At 46.5% G+C, this 22,978-nt stretch overlaps 1 protein-coding gene across 4 annotated transcripts in view; it reads right to left on the bottom strand.

The window, feature by feature from the left end:
* FOXO3 (forkhead box O3) overlaps positions 1-22,751 on the bottom strand; it is a 96,084-nt gene extending 73,333 nt beyond the window's left edge. For all 4 annotated transcript variants that reach the window (XR_012659623.1, XR_012659624.1, XM_075087425.1 and 1 more), the window contains exon 1: positions 22,021-22,751. Coding sequence is in view for 2 of the 4 variants with exons in the window: in XM_075087425.1 (XP_074943526.1) it covers positions 22,021-22,602 (582 nt within the window). In the remaining 2 variants the exon portion in view is untranslated. The remainder of the gene's footprint in view (positions 1-22,020) is intronic.
* Positions 22,752-22,978: the final 227 nt, after the last annotated feature.

The following is a 22,978-nucleotide window of genomic DNA, read 5'->3' as shown; positions in this document are numbered from 1 at the left end:
GCCTGTCGTTATCCCCTTAGGCCTCTGGGATTACTGCTTTCACTGACCATTATCAGCGTGCTCCCAGGAGCTGTGCCACATTAAATGGCTTCTCCGATGGCCCCTGCAATCCACCGCAAACCCTGAACGTTGCTAAAAGGCCCCAGCAGCTGCTGACAAATCCCAGCAGTAAAACACACGAAACTTTTCTGGTCGCTAACACAGAAGCAGCAATAGGTGTGATAAGCACCGTCTCGCCAGGCTGCTGCTCTTCGTTACTGTTCAGCAGGCGGGCGGCCACGGCCACGGCCACAGCCAGGTTGCCCACATGGCTTTCAAAGACCATCTCGGTGCTCCAATCGTGATGCAGAAAAGTTCTTTTTTCCAGCTTTACCCACTATTTACCTGCAGCATACCTGCTGAGTGCTGCTCTTTATAATGCCAAAGCTATCCACAGCCACTGCTTGTTGTTTTAGTACATTAGCAAAGGACACCAAAGACCATGAAAACATCTTACCATAAGGTTCAACCACAAATTTTAGAAAAAACACTGCAATTTCCTTAAAAAAAAAAAATTCGTAAGAAAAATCCCTTTCTTCTGTATTTTGACAGCAGAGGAAAAACCCTCTTTGGGTGAGCTTTCAAGAGGGTTTCCCAAATGATGGACACAGAGAAACCACTGCTGATCTCTCCAGAGCACCTTCTTTTAATTTTGACAATTAAATGCATTAGCATAAGGTTCAGCATCGGTTGCAGCTGCAAACACTCTAGCTGAAACCTGCAAGCTACATACTTGTTCAACCAGATTCAGATTATCTTTTCCCTTTCCCTTCGTTGTGGCAAGAGTAACAATTTAATTAGATGGGGGAAGAAAAAAAACAAACCACCCCGTATTATTTATAACTATAGCGCAAGACATTATTTTTAGCCGAAGAACTCTAAAGAAAGGAACAGTGCCCAGACCGACTTTCATGTACAACTTCCTGAATCTGTGATTCAGAGCCAAATTTCAGGGACAAGTTTAACTTAGGTTTTGATCCTTTTGACCTCGTCACTTTAGCAAGAGCTCTGGTTTTAGTGCTTGTGGGTTCGCTACTTCCGAGCTCTATAGATCTAAAACTCAAGAGGTCCACCGGCTGCAAAACCAGTGACTCTTCAGAAAAGGCAGCCTTCGGAGAAATACAGCTGTCAGTCTACTGCGGTTCTCGGGGAAATCTGGGGGGCGGGGGAGCGTCAACCCGGGCACAATACCACACTGATAGGAGCGGGACGTATCCCGTTACAGGAACTGTGCGTTCGCAAACAAGCGCTGGAGTCACAGGCTGTTCTGTGCCGTGTGGCAGAGATAACACCGACAGGCTTCACGCTGCAAAGCCGCCCTCCCCAGCAACTTTTCTTTTTCTTTTTTTTTTTTTTTTTTACCCTAAACTATATTTGACTTCACTGTCAAGTATTTCAGCGCAGCTGCTATTCTCAGGTTCTCCTAAAATACACACAGTAGGTACTGTACTATTGCACATGTAAACATCTACCTTCCTACCACAGCTATTTACGATTAAAATAACTTTTCTCCATTTCTGATTTCATTTTGTCTCTCCAGGCCCCGTTCTATGTTGCACAGGAGGTGCTTTCAAGACTGTGTCCAGAATCAGCCTTTAGCATGAAATAAAGAAATAAAACGTTAGCCTAGTTAGCAGTTCAGATTTTAATGTCCAGTTTCCCTTTTGGGTGACCTACAAACAGGACTTGACCTCTGATGCCTCACAGTTTAGGGGAAAGAAAGGATTGAAAGTGAGCTGTGGGCTGGGGTGGTAGTGGAGGGGAGCTGCCTGTCATCTGCTGTTCCCTCAGATTCCACCAGTGTTGGATCCAGCCTCCCTGGGCTTATTACATGTCTTACTGGGGCTTGCACAGAAGAAGTCCTCTCTAAAGATCTGCCCCAACTGCAGCTATCACGAGCAAAAATTGTGCAGTTGCACAGCAGCCACACTTAGATCTTACTCTGTCTAAAAACAAACACCTTGGGTGAAGAACAACACACATGCTTTTTGGCTGCCCTAGGAAAGGACAAAATGGAAGTATGCAATTTAACAGGCTCTTCCACTCTTCTAGCACATTTCACGGTTCAGGGGTTCTCCACTGACGTTGTGCATGACAAGGAGCCAGCGGCTCCTCTGCATCTGGAAGATGGTTTCCTCTGCATTGAAACTCACAGCATCACCTCCTACACTCACCCATCCAGCTTGGCAGAGGGTCTTCCTCAAGCAAACACACCTTGTTTCCATCCACCCTCTTACCAGGCAAGCGTAGAGGTAAAAGTATTAACAGCGCAGTTACAGAGCTGAGGGGGCCATACACAGGGAACAGACACCTCCACCTCCTGGGCCACAATAAGTCTTTAGCCGAGCTCCAAGTAGCTGCTCTCTACGGCACTCAGCCAGCAAGCAGCTGGGGTGCTCAGACCGATGCTCCTAGCACCTGGTCCTTATCCAAAACCTCCCTTAGAGGTACCCGTTCCACTCAAGAGGATCCTGCTCTCAGTGCATGTATTCTTCCATAAGCGAATATGTTAAAGCCCAAAGCTTCTTTTCCTCCCAAAGCTTTTGCATGATTTGTAACTTCGGCATGACATTAGCTCTGACACTTCTGGAGGGCTAAGGAAAACACCTCCTAACTCACAGAAACGTTACTCTGGACACAGCTGAACAGCCTCATGCCTTGCCCATCACCGTGCTGCCTACTCAGCCAACTATTAACAAATAATTAACCCACGCTGAGGCAAAGGCTCCTTTCTGCCTGATGGGATGGGGTCTCAGGTGTTCAGCATGAAGCTCCTTTGTACTGAACCCAGTATGTCCTAGAAATCTTTCTGTGGGCAGCTGTACTCTGTAAGAACAGTGATATAAACAACAGAGATACACGGTTCAACTCTTGCTGTTAAAAGGAAAACAAACACAACTGTTACAAACCATTTTGATGCAACAGGGATTTGGGGTGAGCGAGGCTGGACCTGGACTCTGTGACCCCACGGCACACATCCAGGCACAGCAAGAGGAAGCTCCCACCGCAAGGAACTGGGTAGGAATTATCCAGTCCCTCCCTGAAGCTGAGCCACAACCCACCTGAGCACATCCCAGCCACAGGCACTAACACCGCAAGGCTGGGTTTCAGCAGCACCACACCGTTCTGCCTCCCGTGCAGAGTCACTTCTACTCATTTACCAGTATTTAAAATCAGCTGCACGACTGAAGTCACGTCTGGAGACAAGCAGCAGCTCCGTTTGGTTTCAGAGGAATGCAGAGCATGGGAAGCGGGTAGCACTGGTTTCTGTACTTTCAGTCTTTCTCAGATGCTAAGAAAAGTTGCCTATTGCTAGGATTCTTGCCACTGCCACTAATTCACAACTGCAGAAAAATGTTATTTACCTGGGCCCTTCCTCAAACACGATCTAACCAGGGCCTCATCCCACTGGAGTGGAGATGGTGCAAATTCATGACCCCAAGTGGTATGTTTCCCTCCAACAACCACAGGATGGCTACCTTAATCCTGGGGTTGAGCCCAACCAAGCAGTTAGATACCCCCATAAACACACACACTCTGAGCTTGACCCTTCCTTACACAATTCGGTAGTTTTCCTAAACAGCTGTTGTTTTACAAGAACCTTAGTCTTCCTTCCCCTTGCTATTAAGTTCCCCTTTATTTATCATTAAGGAATTTGCATGAGAACTTTACAGAAATTTGTACTTCTAGGATGGAAAAGCAAAATTTGTGATCAGATGCTCTAAATACCCCTAAACATCAGTAAATCAGGGGGCAGGGGTTAAAAGAAAAATACCATGTCTTGTCTGTGCTGCCTGTTCTCCCTGCCCCAAAGCCCGTCACTGGAGACATGAGGCTGGTGTTCCTCGCGGCCTGGCGCTTGCAGGTCCCCTAGGCAGAGCAGGGTACTCTTCTGACACCTGCCCATTTAAAACAACTGCTGGATTTGTAGTCAGAGGAAATCCCCCTCCTTTGCCCTACCCTGCCCTCAAGATCAGACTGACAGGGAAGGCTGTTGGAAGAATTTTTGTCCTGACTTCTGGCATGGGATCCTCTGGACATCTCATTTAACAGACACTCTGCACCTGCAATGCCCTCAGTTTCCCCTGGTCTTTGCACGCACTATAACATTGTTGTGGCTTCTGCCTTTTAACTACGAGGCTTTGGTTTGTCATAAGGTGACAGAAAAGTGTCCAACATGGTGTATAGGCCAGACCTCTGAGACTCTTTGGAACAAGGTACTCATTGGCATGGGTGACTGGTCCAACTTCAGGTCCATTAAAAACTCTTTCTTTGTAGGAGAGAAAGGTGCACATATACTGCAAAAATAAACTTACCAACATGTCAGAACCCAAAGTCATATGGTTTTCTTTGAATTTTTTCTACATACTTTTCACACCTTTTTACTGAAAAAGTGGTTTACAGCTTGGACACTTGCATCAAAAAAACCCTCTGCTTGATAGCCTTATCTCAACCCACTGCATATTAACTCAGGGTTGTTACCTCTCCCACCTCCTTTCCTTGCATACTGGAAAACATGGAAAACAAAAAAAAAACCACAAAGGGAACATGGAAGAGCCTCAATGCGGCACAGACAGGACAGATTTTCTGATTCACCTTCAATCTCTTCACTTTTCTATTTTTCTCAGACACTAGACCATGCATACAGGTTCTTGTATCTACACGTTTGACAATTTCTAACTGGTGTAGGCTTCAATACAGGATGTGCAGCATGGAAAACAAAAGTTATTTAAACTCCTCCACCCTCCACAAATGCAGGGGAAAGCCTCAGCTGGCAGCCAGCATGCTGCAGTACTGACTCTGTTTCTAAAATCTACAAACCAGGCCCCAGCACGTATTGCTGCAGAGACACTTACCTGCAGTTTAAATATGTACATCTGAATTTTTTTGAATGCACAGAAAGCACGCAACGTAAAAAGAAACAGTTTTAACATGACACAGAGCTCATGGTAATGCTCCCTCCACGTTACGCAGCTAAAGCTTCAGCCGATAGCGATGGCTACATGACAGAAATACTCCATCAAGCCAGTGCTACAGCTCTGCAAAACTGTAAATGATTACAAAATAATGCCCTGCAATCAAAGAACAAAATGTGTGCTGCAGATTAATCACTTTCCAAGACAGGAAAGGAAAGATAGGCTTGAGAGATAAATCTGGCTGGGGCGTTTATGCAAGCGTATCATGCTCCTTAGTACTGAATGTCCCAGAACTTACAGAGGAAGTAAACAATGTGCTGGGGAGGTGTGTGGGGGGTGTGCGAGGGGTGTGTGTGTGTGCGCGTGTGCCCGCATTCACAACCCGAAATAGGACGGCTTGTGAAAAACGCCTAACTTTCAGTTATGAAACACTAGCGCCAGAGGTCCCCCAATTGCCAGCGATATTGCTACTGCCCGGGAAAATCTAAAACAAGGACCCATTTAGATACAGCCGATGCTTTTCTTTGGCATTTCAAACTTCCCGTTAAAACTCCATGAGGATACCCAGAGAGTCCTGAGCCCCCCACGTCGCCTCAGCAGCCATAGCAGGCACAGTCCCTTAGAAAGCAGGGACTGCAAGCGCTTCTGGTTGGGATTTACTTCTGGAGGCACACTCCGGCAACCTACGTTTTCAGTGTCCCTCTAGCATATAATCACACTGCTTTTGGCTGCTTGAGCAATGCCAGCTTTCATGCATTCCTCGTTTTTGTGTAAACATATTTACATTTATAACTCCTAACTGGCTTAACGCTACACAGGCATTTTGAGGAAAACCCTACCAGCGCTTGAATTAAATGCAACACTTTGACAGTCAATTAGGAACACAGTAAACAATGAAACGGCTGAATTAGGGGGAGCTGCATTTCCACAGAGGGCTCCCGGTGACTTCAGCGATCACACGAGCAAGGACTAACCCAAGCAGGACTTCGGCTGAGCTGGCCTGTGAAAACACCATGCTGCACTGGCACAAAACTGAGAAGAGAAAGTGGGAAGGAGCCCTAAGCCTGATCCCGATCTCTCAGAGCGAAACCGTGTGGCTCAAAGCTTACGCTGGTGAAGCAGGGTCATGGTGTGCTCCTTTGTCACCTGCCGAGAGGCACATTCATAATCTGTTAGGTCATAAATTAAAACTGCCTGAGCACGTTGCGTCATGACTGCTCTGTGCCACCTGACTGTGACGGGCGCGGGAGAGGCTGACGACCCAGATTTAGACCTGGGGCTGCACATAAAAACTGGCAGGTTCACTGGGAAGCCTCTCAGCAAAAGCTCGCTGGGGGCCTATGCCGCCACAGCCCAGGTTGCAAAGGTGCCGAGTCCCCTTATCATGATTCAACACTTTACAAAAAAGTTACAAAATCTTGATGCGGAGAGTTTGAGTTGTCACCACCGGCTTTGGAGAAGGTCGGGGCACCACGCAACAATTCCTCACCTGAGGGCGACAATTCCACACCAAATGAGTATTTCCACACAGGAGCTGATAAAAATTTCCCAAAAACAAAAGTGAGATACAGTGACAGCATATGCCCTGCAACGGTGCTGCATGTAGGAAAAATACCTCACAGAAACCAACTATTTAAGGTCCCTCTTCCCTGCAAATAGTAAAACCAATTAACAATAAGCTACTAATAGCAAGACTGTGATGTAGCTGCGAGATTCCCCTAAAGCAAAATCCTGCCAATGCTAGTAATTGATTCGGCAACATGCACCAGCTCAATGGCACAGGCGTCTCCAATTCTTGGAAACATTACATCCAGTCTAATTCCCCCCCCAAGGTCACCACAACCATCAGAAAATCCCATACATCGTGACCCAGAGAGCCACATGTGACTAAACAGCTGTTATGAATAGCCTGAGAAACTGAAGCGCCATATCTGAAAGGCATCAGCCACCACCAGTGAACCCCTCAGCCAACCGAGCTGCTGAAATGGCTTGGGGAGCAGCGGCGGAAAATAAACGACAGATTTCTCTTACGGGAGAGGAAGCAGGGCATGCCAGATTTACCTTTGCACTATTTGTTGCAATGCGTGCTCGCATGCACTTTATTGCAATGGAAAGGGGAGAGGCCACCCTGCTACCTGATTAAAGTTTTTAACTTTACCACGAATGAACAAGGGACTCAAACTCCATGGTCTATGCATAAGCTCTTTAGAAGGTCAATATAAGGTTATTCACACCATTAAATTACTTGATCGAGCACCAAGTCCATTGGAAGCTGCCTACGACAGAAGCTAAGTTGCACCCAGTGAAAGCAGAAAAGGCGTCCATCCTCCCACACTCCAAAGCAACACCTTGCAGTTTAAAGCAACAATTCAGCACGAGTTTCTCAGTCTAATTCTGGTAACAAAAAGCCCATGATCAGCTTCCCAGCTAGATGTGGAGGCATTTACCAGAATCATGAAAGACCAGGCATGAAGTTAGCAGAAGAGGCAGAAGAAACATGAAAATGAGGGAGCTATGTAAGGAAAAGGTTCTTTATATTTTCTAGTCTAAATACAGCAAGGCAGAGGGCACCTACTAGAGGATGCAGAATATGGTGTGACTACAGACTGTATACTTTTATGCCTTATATATAAACAGTGAGAAACTTGTATGTCTCATTTCTCACAAATAGGAAAGGAAAAAGGAACAGCCCCTCGCCATGGAAATGACAGCAATTACTACACATACCATTACATATTTTAGGGACAGCTCAGTAGCCCTATGAACTGTATAATCTCAGACACTGTTTGCTGTCTAGTTCAGGCCACACCAAAACAGAGATCGAAGTCTCTGTAAGGCTGGATCCTCCATCTCTTACACAAATGAGCAATCCCTCTGTACACAGTATCAGCAGAGGGAATAGGACCACCCAAATGACTAAGGATTTGCACACCGACAGTACCAGTACTGCTTACCTAAGGGTGGATTAGTTAAAAAAATAAACAACGTTGTAAATTATAGGTGGTACTGTGAGCCCCACCTGCACTTCGTGTTGTCCAACACTTCCTATTATAAAACCTTGTTCCCCATTGCTAATAGCTTTGCAAACCTGAACTGAAACAGGGATTAGAAACAGGGTAAGTGGCCTGGGTTTAGCAAGGCTTGGGAAATAGGGAATCCTGAGGTAGTGGAAAACATGGAATGGGGAGCTGGACAAAAAAAAAACAGGCAAGCTGGACAAGCAGAGCAGATCTGGAAAGCAGGGAAGGTGGGCAGAGGGGTGGGAGATCACAGGAAAAGGAAGGAGGGATGCATGGAGCAGGACTGGAAATCTCAGGGAAGGAGGCTGGGACAGGAGACTGCGGAGGGCAAGGAGCCTGGGGAGGGGAGGAGAGGATGCAGGGCTGGGACAGTGCCCATTGGAGAAGCCCACGGATACTGGGGAGGCGGATGACACACACGAGCACACCAGGAAGGGTGTATTTCTTTACTCAGAGCTGAGTGCAACAAATATGGCACAGGGCCCACACAGAGATCACGGGATGAGCCGAAACCCTGAATACCCCTTGAAGCATCCAGCCCAACAAGGAGACTGGGGGTGGATAGAGTGCGTGAACTCATTACTAACGACGGTGTCATAGCCAGCATGAGAAGTAATTTCAAGTGTTAGAGGCAACTTTATTTCTGACATTTTGTACTTCTGAGCACTTGGCTTTTATATTGAAACATTTTTTCAGTGTAGATTTTCGTATAAATCAAGTACGCTCTTATTTAGTACTTCTGCTTGGCACTTCACTGAACAGTAAGAACTATCCACAGAGATACTCAAGCGTTCTGCAGCTAACGGTCAAGCCATGCAAAATCCAACTTTCTTACTCCCTTTCTGCTCCAGGAAAATGGGAAAGACCCATCACTGGCACTGCTCAAACCCACCCACTGTATCATGGTGCTTCTAGGGAGAAAACTTCTGCCCCCCACATGCCTGTACCCACCTGGAAGAATCGGGTTCGACACCTGATACAGTTTCCTGCAGAAAATAAGGAAACTCTCATCTCTCATACCATGCAGAGCTTTTTTTTTTTAAAAAAAAAAAAAAAAAAAAAAAACACACAACCAAACCCCCACAACCAACCAATCATCCAATGAAAATGTCAAACCAGAAACCAGGCACCCAAGACTGGATAAATTTAGTAAGATGTCATGACTCAACTACAATTGAAGGAAATCCATACTTAATTTCTCAAACAACTGCTATCATACTGTTGAAGCAAACTGTTTTTCCTTCAGGCTGAGGGGACACCAAATCTATGCTATTTCTCAATTTACTACTTTTTTTCCTTTTTTTTTCTTCAGATAGACAACATTGTCATTCCACATGCTTAGTACAAGCCTGAATAAAAAATGACACGTGAGAACCTTTTGTCAGGGTTAAGTCCTGACACAGCTGTTGGAAAAACCCAAAATGAACATTTTATCCTGCCCAAATCAGTGTTCTTTTCACTATTTATACTGTTGGATACAGCAGCTGCAAGTGATGCTACAGGTCATGTTGTCCTAAATTGACAAAGAATCTGAGGATCCTCTCAAGTTTTGGAGGCCTGTTCGTACTTCTGTTCTCCCTCTCAATACTTCCCAGCACTGCTGCACTGATGCCAATTTGCTGCAAGTTTAAGTTGGGTATCAAACTCTGGTCAGAATGGATTTTTCATCTAAGATGTTCCATCTTTAAAAAAAAGAAAAGACAAGACAAGACTATTTTTCCTGCTTCCATTTTTCAGAACCAGAGGATCAACACTGGCTCCTCAGTTGATAATACCCCTCTTTATTTGAAGTTATTTTTCTCTTTTCACCACCCACATTCATCTGGGACTTATTCAGTATTATTCTGCCTGACACCGGTCCAAAACAGCAAACAATTTCTGTAATGGCACAATAAGCAGAGCAGACCCTAACGGAGGCGCTTCGTCATCTAAGAATCCCCTTATGTAACATCCAGTTACATACCAAAAATAATGTTGAAAAACTTGTAAGGAGGTTAGATACAGCTGTGCCTTTAAGTGAACAACAACTCCAGTATCAGGACAAGCATTTTACAAGCAGGGAAACATTTCTGCTGTACTTTGGCCTTCTGTCAGCAGAGAGAGGTGGAGATTTATGCCCTTTCTCCTTCTAAATGAGACTCCTTCAGTGCCCTATTTTATATTCTTCCTGACAGGTCCCTATTTTGTATTAAAAAAAACCTGCTGTCACTGTGTTGCATAGCAAAAGACCTTTCCAGCCGAAAGAGAAAACTCCTGCCACCGAGTCAAGCAGCAAGACGTAACTCTCCAGTTAAAACTGTGAGGATAAAATATTTTGCCCAGAAACATATTCATTTCCAGCAGGATTTGATAAAATTATAATTCACTGTCCAGCAAAAGACTAAAACATTAAACATATTATACTGAGAAAGTCAAAATAGGTCATTCAGTGAGCGTTATTCCCCCATCATTTCCAGCATAATACAAAGCAGTTAAGTAGCTTCTCTTACAATTAGTATCATCTTTGTCTAAAATACACAGGAGATACCAGACTGCTCTCACTGTACAGCAGCCCAGGCCCTGCTCCCCACCATCACCAACTTCTCAATAAATACACAGAGGTGAAATCCTATCTTCAATGAATGCAGCTACGATAATCTTTTTTGGTTTTTCCAACTCCATGGTCTATCACCTCAAATGACAGACCTCTTCCCACTGATTAAAGAGGAGTACAGATGTGCTCAGGAAGAACCTCAACATCTCCAACTGCTAATGCACATCCCACTCCATCCTCCAACCAGGAGAACTTGCTACCTGGCAGAGCCCTGAAGAAGACGAGCTAGAAACAGCCTCCCTGGGGAATGGCAGGGTTTTAGAGATCTTTCCTGGATGTGAGAAGTCTGACATATGCTTCAAATGCTTTAAATTTAGAAAAAAATGTTGGAAAGATTTTATTTATGTTTCTAATTAGGTAAACATTATGCTTCTTCCACCTGCTCCAAGCTACCCCACTAGGCCCAGTAGACATCAGATGTCTATGAACATACAACAGGTTGATTTACTCCTTACTGCTAGTTCACAGAATCCTTCCTCCTCCCAGCCCCCTATGCCTCTACCTCATGGCCTACACACTTTCCCTATTTTTTTTGCATGTAAAATGGCCTCACTATTGGTTTTCAAATACCTTCTTAAGCACACATCTCCCTTCCCCAGAGCCTTCTGAAAAACAGCTCCTCATAAAAGATTTCTCTCCTACCCAAAGTGTGCAAACCTTCCAGTACATTTTAATCAGAAGTATTTTTGCCGTGCATGAACCAGGCTGTAAGAGCAATGGAGCAAGAAATACATCTCAACGTGCTTTGGGAAGCGAGAATTACACCGTCAACACCATGATGAAAATAATAACATCAGGTCTGGAGCTTTTGGCTGCTACACAAACTAGGCTGGAAACCTCTGGCCCAATGCATGCAGAGCTCTGACATGATTTCCATTTGAAAATCCAAGATTTTAGATGTGGCCCATTTTTCTGGGCCACATATATGGCTCAGGCTACGCAAACACAGAAGGTGCTTGCATAAGATTCACAAAATGCTTCAGAGTTTTTACAGCTCCTCAGTGGCAGCATCGTCCTTGATGCCAATGCCGTCCTCCTACAAAGGCATCATACTATCAGCCTCCCTTTGTAGGTCTTGATGAATGCTTAAAGAAGCACCATTCACTCTGAAACCTGACATCTCAGACAAATGGTTTTGAGTTCCCCCATACAGTGAAACTTTTAAACACAACAGATCGTGTTGCACAAAAACAGGGACAGCAGCTCCATGTGTCTCAGCTTACAAGCATCTCAGGACACGGCTCGAACTGGCATCACCTTCTGCTACAAATTCCTGGAAAAAACATCCTCTGATAATTAGTTAAGGTCCAGAGCAGTTTTGCAGAAGAAACAGTAGGTTATAGGCTTTCAGAAAACCACATCACTGCTCTCGGTGCAAAGCCAATCAGCAAAAAAGGTGATAATGTGGGAGCCTGTGAGAGTCTCACACAAAGGCATTCTTTGTCGAGCGCTGTTCTCACTTATCAGATGCCAAATTTATGTACTAAGCATATCTAGAACTTTTTATATGAAACTGATAAATCCTCCATGAAGTACTAGCACATATATTTACACAAGATAGGGGTTCACAGTCTAACTTCACAACCCCCCCAGTCAGTAACTTTTGATCTGGATTAAGTCTCACATTTTAAGGTATATTTACACTGCAAATCTCATGTCAGAATGTGGGGCTAACTTTGGTTATAACATGCCTTGTTAGGAGAGCTGAAATATCTGCTTGAAGAGTTAGCATGGAGAGAAATAAAAGATCAAATACAGCAGGATCTAAGAGTGCTGACACATAACTGGAGTATATATCAAGATAATTCAGTCCACATTCTAGATAAAGCAAATATGGCCCTGGAAGCCATATCTTAAAATGATTTGGCTAGACTAATGTATTTATTCTTCTTCATCCTATTTTGGAAAAAAAAAATATGCAGAAACCAACATGGTACAGCATGAGAAAACACTAAGTTACAAGGACAAAACATCTACAATGTCAGAGGTGCTGACTGTCTAGACTAGGACAGTAGTTTGTATTAGAGTATTATTAGGTAATTAATACATTTTTAAACAAAGCTTTGTTTAGTTAAGTGCAACACCATTACTAACACTCCCTGGTCATGCTCAGTCCTCTCTGGGAGTCCAGGCTCAGCTTCCACCAGGATTTTAGGCATTGCTGGCTTGAGTCTTACTTACATTAATGCAAATGCACGCTGCTGCGGCACCGTACGAGAGCCCCACTCTGTTGCTTTAACATGGCCTTTAGCAGGGACAAGAGTCAGACCCTGCTCTCTTTACTTCATGTACCCATGAAAGTTGCACTGTCATGAACTGGGCTGCATCCATGCAAACCAGTTTTCATGCCTGCAATGAATTGCTTTGGACTGAGCAACTGTAGCAGTCAGGAGGCAGAGTGAAGCCCAGGTGGACATGTGCCAATGTGTTTGGGTGCTCCTCTATCTGTCCCCCCCCAGCAGAACACTCTCTGTCCTCATCAGCCTTCCTTCTTATCTGCTGCCACCCACTCCTCTGGGGTCCGGATAAGCAGATGTTACCTCCCTCCAAGTGCTGGCATCCAGCCCAGACCCGCCCTTTTCTGTTCACGCGACTCAGAACCCAGCAAACCCACCAAAAACTTTTTTTCTAGGATTGCAGCCCACCCACTGGTTACAATCCTGGGCCTCCGCTGCTCCCTAGGGAGAGCCAAAGGTCTCAGAAAGCCAAAGATGGGAAGGTGGGCTAGCCTGAAGGCACTGCGAGGCTGAGGGCTAGGTTATAAGCAGCCTCCAGGCAGACCCATAGCACAACACAAAGTGTGAAGGCAGCCTTAGAGGCAGGTGTCAAAGGAGAAAAACAGCACCTTTGGCAGCGCTCCTGCCTCCTGCCCTCATTCCAGAGCTCTGAACAGGATTTTGACATGGAGACATCAGCACAGACCCACCCTTCGCCTTGTCACGGGCAGTGGGTGAAGGGACACTGAAGTGGCATGATCCAGTGACTCACCCCACAGAAACGCACCTGACCGCCAGCAGCACTCAGGTGGACAGCAGCCAGAGATTGCATGTGCAGAGCCCCACACCCACTGTGAGCAGCCGCCTGCCCCCCAAAACTGGCAGGCAGCACTCTCCGGGACAGCTGGAGGCAGAAGCTGCAAAGGCCCTGACAAGCTGTTGGTGCCACACGCCATCCTCCTCACTTCAAGTGGACCTTCCTCCAGCCCTCCGGTGATGATCCGCAGGCTGCCTCTGCCCTCCTGTCCCAGCGCGCACCTCACTTGCCATCCCTTTACATGTAACAAGTGGCAACTTCACCAGCAGGGGAAAAAGAATAAAGAAAAGCAAAAGAATACCTTGCCAAATAAACATGTTCAAGTGAGAACCCAGCATTTCATAATTCAGCTCTCAAGTACATAGCGTGTTACGATTGAGCAAGGAATCCATTCAATTCTTTAGCACAAGTCTGTTATAAGAGCCAATTTTCACAAGGCATTTCTTTACCAGTACAAATCCCCAGGAAGGCATTTCTCTGTTAGTGAAATCTTGCAAAGGTGTTTTATGTCAGTAGAAGTATTTAAATAGCCTTTATTTTAATAGGCGCCAGTGTACAGATAAAGAAAATTGTCCCAATAAGCAAAGTCCAGGTAGGACGCACACACACAGAGTTATTAACGAGACACCAATGCTGTTAACTCCTGACCTGCCTCAAATTCCCTGCAAAGCAGTGTTACGAGCATATCAGTCCTTGAGTAAACATGCGAGGGGGATGGCCCAGAGAAAAGACTCTGGCTTTGCTGGGCAAGACTGGCTACTCCTGGACCTCACAGCTAGGCGCAGCATCAGGAGGAACCACTCCAGCAAAAAGCAATGGTGACCCAGCGATGCTCTTCTCCAGCCCCACTGAAAGGCAGCTCCCTTGCTATTTCACCACAGGGATGAGGCAGAGCACTAACGCAATCACTTGCTTGTTCCCAACTCCTTACACTGCCCTGAAACTGCTCTTCATCAGTCACTACACAGTATCCCCAACCGAAATGGAGCTATACTCTGCAACATGCCCAGCAGTTACGAGCCAGCCCTCCATTTCCCACAGAGACACCCCATGCACCATGCAACCCCCGCGGCTGGTGTTACGAAGGGAAGGACAGAGAAGGTGAAGTACAACATAACATCCCTGGGGTCTTCCAAGACAGGATGAGGAACTGGGGGAGGGAGAATTGAGGAATGGGTTTTTTTTTGTTAATATTGATATTTGGAAATCGAACGAGCACCGTCTGCTTTTTACTCCCCTCATCTAACAGATTTTAGACCAATGACCTGTGACAACCCTTGCCCAGGAGATAACTTAGATAACGTAGCTGATGAATACAGCAAGACATGGCCTGGTGTTGTTGGAGACCATGCTCCACTCCAGCAGTGGAGCAACAGCTGCGGGAGCCTCAAAGTCCATCATCCTTAGCCACATAGAGCTGAAGACGCCCTCCCTGCAGGACACCACAGTGCACCCCAGCAACTCCTGCGCACCCGAGCTTTTCCTATCCCTCCACCCCAAAGAGGGGCTGGGGCCGCATCACCGCAGGCCTCCAGATCTCCCTGCAGTGCCTGGGCAAGCTGAGAAGCACGGTTTTTTCCCCAGCTGCCTCAATCAGAGAAGCAAGAGCTGTACCCACAGCTAATGAAAACTGCGTGGAAACTCGCTGGTTTGCTTGTGAAAGCTAAGCCAATGCCAAATAAATGTCAAAAACACACGGGTAAGGAGTTGGTGTCTGTCAGTGGTGCAGTGGTATTCCACACACACAACTGGAACATCAGGAAACTGGTATAGCTGTGCAGAGAAGCATGGGATACCCCATCCTGACTTTGTCTGAAACAAGTTAGAACAAAACATCTCACTCTGAAGGAAAATCCCCTTCTGTAGACAAGGCACTTTTTAATAATAAGTGCTAAATGGACTATTCAAGCAGGTAATTAATGTTAATTAACATATGTCAGACCATAAATTGGCCAAATGCACCTCATTTTCCAAGCTTAGTGTGCGGCAATGCTCAGGAAATTGTAACAGAAGAGAACAGTCTAAGTTTGTAGAAGCACAAAAAAGAGCAAATAAAAGGTTAAGCATAATCTTTACTTAACTCATGGTGTGCTGAGCCAGCACGACCGAAAATTGAATGACTGTGCACATTACTTGAACACTTTGTTTTGCTCCCAAACCACTGCACTACGCATGGATTGTCAGCCCCAAGAAAAGCCACATCAAAAAAACCCTGTAGCTCCCCGAGCGCTGTGTTATCAGGCAGACCTTTATCGGGGTGCTCGCTACGTGCTGTGGGTCCTGGATGCGCCTCCTGCCCCAGGACCTGGCAAGGCCGTGGCCCCTTTCCAATGCTGACTTGGGAACCACAGGTTTTCATGGTGGGGGGAATGAAACAGCGGTGGGAGGATGCTCAGAGTTCACCCTCCTCCAAAGAGAGTCTGCCTCAAAACGCAGAGGGCCTCGTGCCTTCAGAAGAAACTAACGCTACCATTTTATAACCCTGCCCTTGGGCACGTTTTCTGTGACAGAGATAGTAGTAGGGCTTTTTAAAAAGCGGGAGAGAAACAAGAGCATGCAAAGATTTTAGTCCAAGTAACAACTTGCATTAGGAAATACTTTCAGTTTCTCCTTTGGCAAGCCGCCACTACGCTAAGACCCACTGTAACTGCATTGCAAATAAGAAACAATCCTCACAAAAGATTTTCCATACTTCCACGCAAAATAGCGGGCTGCCAAAATCTTGCAGGGCACCTTTAGGAGGCTGCCACCTAGAGAAATGCTTTGGCTGTTTATCCTCAGCTTTCCCTTATCTCCAAGGCAATCCCTTCGGCTTCCCTTTGAACCCAGCACACCAACGTAATTTTCTGGGGTGATTTCACACATTCTCCCCATCCACCCCACACAAGCTGGCTGAAAACAGCCTGGCTGCTGCAGGGAGGTGTGGGGGGGCTGGACCCGCCCCAGCGCTGCCTGCCTTCTGCAAGGGACGCCACCGACTCCAGTCTTCTACTTTGTCCACTCAGCACAAAGAGCTTTCACAAAACCACTGGGCTAACCCTAATCACTCGCCTTTCTAAATGCACCAGCACGTGCCCAGCCTCCCCTAATCTCCCAGGACTGCAGCGAAGTGGTGTAGCACCACCAAAATGACCCGAATACAAAATGGCCTCATGTGTAAGACACCACTGGCTTTACTAGGACAAAACCAAGCAGAAGCAGAGTGTCGTGGGGCAGGACCTCTCCTCCACAGCCTGATAGTCTCAGACAGTGTTTGTTCAAGCCAATACAATACAGTGGATATAAAAGCCTCTAAGGTGATTTAATTTTTATTAGCATTAACCGTGCACTTTCAAACACACGGATAAGTGTAGGGGCCAACTTCTGACTCTCAAGCTTCCTATTTTAAATATGCTCAAATATTTAATAACCTGTTACAGACCACACCGATGTTGGATGACTGTTTTAGGTAATCTTCTGTCTCTAAATAACTGAGGAACACTGATTCCAGTGTGTACCACGCAGGTCTACCTGACAGCGATACTATCAGGCACCATTCACTGGAGGTTTCCCATTCACATCAAAAGTTAAGTTTATCAGAGCCTGTGACTCTTTGCAGCTGATGACATTCACCAAGGCAATGTGTCTGTATCTGCATTTAACAAGTCCTTCAGTGGAGGTGCTCTTCACTGTCACACTGTGGATCAAACAATGTCAATGATACTGGGAGAGCTACTTGGTGTCTCTCTCTCTCCTCTAATAGCTGTCACCTGCCTGCATGAGCTGGGGAAAAGTGAGATCTTTGATGTACGTTACAGATATAAAATAATAATGTGAGCTAATATCTACCTATGGTTTCCACTGGAAAGTTTAAAAAGTCATTTGTTACTTTGATACTAAAGGATACTCCTCTTTGATGCAAGAAGCTTGTTATCTAGCGGCTTCGACTTTGGGGCTGGAACCACACATCTCTCTACACTGCTCAGCACAAAATTCACTTACAAATGTTACTGAGTATTTTGTTAAAGCACAACATAGTAAGGCTTTGATCAGGTAAGATGCTTAAGCAGTAAGGTTAAGCACACAAGTAATCCCAGTGAAGTCCCAAGGATCCATTCACATGCTTAAACCCGTGCTCGCTTCGGAAGATCAAAACTTAAAATAATCAGGCTACAGTTTGTAACCCAAACCCTTCTGTACAGATGAAAAAGGCAGCTCAAAATTAGGAAACAAAAAGTAAGAATATAATAGAAGGCTGGAAAAAATATTCATGCTAGCAGTTAACTGGGAAACATGGTTTAAAAAAAGAGAAAAAAAGATAGCAGAGAAAAAAAAAAAGAAATTTATGGAAACTCCAGTTTCACGCTGCTACTCCTGATAAAGACGCTGTGTGCTATTGCAAGGAAGGAGAAATAAGAAGAACAGAAAGTGGTGTTGCTTCCTTCCCACATCCTTTGCAAATAGATAAAAAAAGTCCGACACATCCTGCATATCAGCATCTGGCTAACAGATTTAGACATCTGTCTACATCGCTGGCAAGTTACTCAACTCTTTTAAAGTCTCAATAATTAGAGACTTGTGAGTTTGTTATGCTGAAGGGACTGCAGCCCTTCAGTACATATTGGTTAATAAAACATGGTAAGGAATGATGAAATGTCCATGTACAAAGTTTACAGAAATCTCCCCTTCAAAGTAAATATCCCAGCAGCTAGTATTTATCTTTCATGAGGAAGATGAATGCAACAGGTGTAAAACAAATAGGCTTCTGATATAAAAATAAAAAAAAAACAACAAATCAAAGCAAATCAGCTGCATTTAAATTTGGGAATTGCTGGTATCTGTGTGTAAAGGACCAGATTCATAGTCTTGCCATACCACTCAATGAAGAGGAAAATAGTCCCCCTAGTGTACTCTTCATGTAGAAAAGACTGTTTCACAAGCTAGTGCTGCAAGAAATTACAAAATAACATTATAGGAAGAGATAGGAAAGTACTCAAGCTACAGTGAAACCAGGCACCTCTACTGTATACACGGACACAGAGGTGTTTCAGTTTTCTATTTCAAGATTATCGAGTGAAGTGAGTTACTGGATCCTAAATATTTTGGGGAAAAAAATTGGTTTTTAAGCCAGCACATTAGTTTTGTGACTGCAGGATATCGACAGGGTAACGGATACCTGAATTTGGGAAGACGGGTAGATCTGGAGCTCTGTGGAAGTACTTACAACAGCCACCCGGCACAGTGCATTTCACGAAGGTGAAACCAGCTCACCCTCAGACCTTTTTCCCCCTCCAGTGATGACAAATAGAAATACTGACCCTCCATAAGTATTCAGGGCAGTAGCAGATATTGAAGCACGCACCTAAACACGTCCCAGTGATCTAGGAGTGTACGGATTGCATCAAACCAGGCTGCCCGTGGCACACGACAGAGTCCGCAGCGTGCCGGCTCTACAGCGATGCACTGTACACTACTGCCCTAGTTAGCTGTCAGGCAGTATCAGGTTAGTTAACATCCCACCGGAGCCAGGGGGAGGGGGAAGCAAAGACGACTTGGGGGGGGGTGGTGTGTGTGTGTTGTATTGGGCAAACCTTATCTGAATTAGCGGAAACATAATATACGCCTTCCTAACCACATCTGAAATATTCACTTCTGCTTTAATGCTCTAGAAGAAAAAAAGTGATAGTTGTAACTTTAATTTATAGCTCTTAAAATAATTGTTTTGAGGAGTATAATCCCAGCTATGTTTACAGATTATGGTACTCAGCTCATCTCAGTGGCAATGGTATTCATATTTCATATGTAATAATACATAAGATAATACAACCAAGTTCCCTCCTTCCCTTTGTTTAAAATTACAATTTTCACACTCAGTGCCAGAGCAGAATATTGTTAAATGGGCTTGCTGCCTTCAAAGATGAACTTAGCTGTGTAAAAATATTCTAAATTAAGATAAAAGCCTTCCGATACAGAACTATCTTCTGTTCATTTAAAATCTCGGTGTAACTAGCAATTCGAAAAAGTCTGATGTGAAAAGCTGACATTAGCTCCTGAAGAGTTGCATTCATCACCTGAGAGGGAAACAAAGATGATAATAACATATGATGTGTTTTAGTATCGGGAGACTAAGATGGAGTCTCTATTTAAGAGTGTTGCCTCTGCACAAACTAATTTACGTTCCAGCCAAGAAACTGAAATTCTCCCCTTCTGAAACAGTCCTCTTCTGAACGCATATTCATACATACATTAAAAGAAACTCTAGTCCTGCTAAGGAATCAAATCCTGCAGTTTTGGATGCCTGGCAAATTATTAGCTCCTGACCTCTCCTTTTCCCCTTTCAGTGTGCCCCTACCACCCACGCACAGCTGCACCCACCGTTAACGCGATCCGACGCCTTACCCTAACTTCCAGAGACAGCTCCCAGTCATTAAAGAGGCAGAATTTTCTGCTACCAGTGTGCTTGCATCTTCTGAGAAAGGTCATCTTAAAGGCTTGTGAGAAACTTCTGAACTAAATTATATCAGAGGAATCTCAAGGGATCCAAGTTTTTAACATTTTAATTAGCTCCAAGTACCAGTTAATGCTGCTCAGCAAAGGAATCAATATCAAATTAACAGTATAAATTGTCAGAAAAATTGTGACTGTATTAAGCATACTAATCAATGTAAGCACTTCGTGTTATGGCCCAGATCCTGCTTCTGCTGAAGCGAATGGGAGTTTTGCCACTAAATTCAGCCGAAACAGTATCAGCCCCATTGTTCAGTGAGTCTTCGTTTGAATGCGTCTGTAAATTTACTGAAAATTCAGACTATCAGATAAAAAGGCTGGATTTGCCATAGCTGCTGACATCTAAAGCCACTGCTTCTGCGTGAAACCAAACAACTTAAGAAGGCACGGGCTGTCATCAGAAGATGTAACCCTTTATCACGCTCCGTGTTGCACTTGTAAAGTCAGATCAAAATTCAGCACCTAATACAGACCCGAAAGCTGCAAAAAGGATCTGTGTTTTTAAAAGCCTCGTCTTGAATTAGCTATGCCACCGATAAACTTTGTGTTTACATTTTCCCCAGCCTGAGACAAGTCTGTCAGTGAAATGCTTCCTCTACAGTACTCCATTTGGAAGGTAAAAATCATACAGCTGTACTTCAATTCCTAGCAGCAAGTCCTGCTCAGGCACCAAAATATGAGACGGAGCTGCTGAGATGAAAACTGCCAGAAATGTTGCCATCCGTGCAGTATTTCTGACCGGTTTGTATACTGTAAGTTATCCCCTGATCCAAAGCTAGAGAGATTCAAAGAGGAAATTTAATTTCTCTGTAACACAATAAAACTTCCCAGCAAATTCGCCTTCAGCCACCCATTCAAAAAGTCGGTCTCGGGTGCTGCCAGCATCAGCCCTCGGCAGCAACTGAACCGTACCGGGATTTCCCTCTGCAAACAGTATCGGCACCAAGCAGCACCTGCATTTCTGCATAGCCGCAAGTCCATGACATTTCCGCGTCTGACAGACATTAATACATGGACATGGAAAATGAGGAGAAAAAAAGCAGTTCTGGAAATCACTTGAAATGTGCTCTTTATGTGCAGCACTGGCTCCTGGTAGGCCTTATTAAACTCTGCCTTTGAGAGCAAAACCCTGCCTGCCTGCAACGTGCTTTCGTACGCGCTATGTAAACAATCCACAAAACCAGATTTTTTTTTTTCCCCCTCTTATTAAAACGGTAGTGATCTTAGTTGCTAACTGTCGCAATGCTGGACAGAAAATGCTCGGATATACAGGATTTATCAGTAGACAGTGCCCTCATACACTGGCACCGCAGGAAACGCAAACCAAGCGTTCCCGTGGCTGAGCAGCCAATAACTCCACGCTTTGATTAACTTTATGAAGAAATGTCAAGACCCGAATTTCCCTCTATTGCCTTTAAGGAACGTGTGGGAAACCACTGGGGTATTTCTTGAAGCAAATAATAGAGTCGTTCTGTATTTGAGCTTTGAAACTCAGACTGACCCTGCATAAAAGCAACTCTGCTTATTTCCAGGACGAGTTACACCGAAGGTACTTCTAACTTAAAAAACAAAAGAAACCCCCAGCCTTAAAAAAATCTTTTTTCCTTCCCCCCACCCCCCCCCCCCCCTTTTCCTTTCACGGGTTATGTGCCTGTGCACCAGAGAGCTCCGCTCCGGCGTCTCCCCTGCTCCCTGAGTCGGGAGCCCACACCGCTTGCACACAGCAACAGGAAAGAGACAAAACTTTTCGTACCCCCTCCTTTAAAAAAAATATTAAAAAGAAAAAATAGCCAAGGGGACGGCGCGACCCTCAGCACGGCCAGCAGCCGCGCCCGCCCGGCCGCCGTCGGGGGAAGCCGCTGGCACCCCCCGTCCCCGCCGCATCCCCCGGGGACAGCCCGGCCGCCGGGGCGGCCCCGGGACCCCGCCTCACCTTCCAGCCGGCCGAGCTGTTGCTGTCGCCCTTGTCCTTGAAGTAGGGCACGCAGCGGACCATCCAGTCGTAGATCTGGGAGAGGGTGAGGCGCTTCTCCGGAGAGCTCTCGATGGCGCGGGTGATGAGGTCGGCGTAGGAGAGGTTGCCCCACGCGTTGCGCCGCGACGAGCACTTCCTCGGCGCCGCCGCCGCCGCCGGGCCCCCGCTCAGCCCCCCGCCGCCCGCCGCTCCCCCGGGCGAGAGGCTCGGTCCCTCCGGGCCGCCCCCGGGCAGCGGGGCCAGCAGCCGCGCCGCCTCCTCCGGGACGGCGGTGGCCGCCGCCGCCGCTTCTCCGCCGGCGGGGGCTGCGCTGCCGACGGCCATGGCCGAGCCGCCCCCCTCCTCCTCGTCGTCCTCCTCCTCGGGGATCATGGAGGCGGCGTCGGCGGGCGGCTCGCCGGCGGGCTTGGCGGGGCTGGCCTGCAGCTCGGGCCTCTGCAGGGGCCAGGTGCAGGAGCGGGGACGGCTCTGCGGCTCAAACTCGGGGTCCAGCTCCACGTCCAGGGGCGAGAGCGGCGCGGGGGGCGACGCCTCTGCCATCTTGGCCTCCCCCGCGGGCGGCTGCGGCGGGGCGCTGCGACGGGGCGGGCGGGCGGCCGCCGACCCTGCTCCTCCTCCGCCGCCGCCTCCTCCTCGGTGCCGACGGGAGCCTAGCAGCAGGCGGGGAGCCGCCGGGCGGGCATGCCGCTCTCCGCTAAGGGCTGGCAGGCTCTCCGCTGCACCCCGAGCTCTGCTCCCCGCGGGCGATGCGCACGCCGGAGCGGAGTGGGGGGGGCAATGGGGGGGAAGGAGGGAGGGAGGGAGGAAAAAAAAAAAATCAGATTAGGAGCCGGAGCGGCCGGGCGGTGCCGGAGGTGCCCGCGGCGTTGCCCTCCGCGCCGGCCGAGCGGCGGCCGCTCCCGCGCTGCCTGTGTGC

Source organism: Phalacrocorax aristotelis, chromosome 3 (genome assembly GCF_949628215.1).
Source record: "Phalacrocorax aristotelis chromosome 3, bGulAri2.1, whole genome shotgun sequence".
In the NCBI taxonomy this organism is placed as follows: Eukaryota; Metazoa; Chordata; class Aves; order Suliformes; family Phalacrocoracidae; genus Phalacrocorax; species Phalacrocorax aristotelis.
This window is presented reverse-complemented; position numbering and strand designations above follow the sequence as displayed.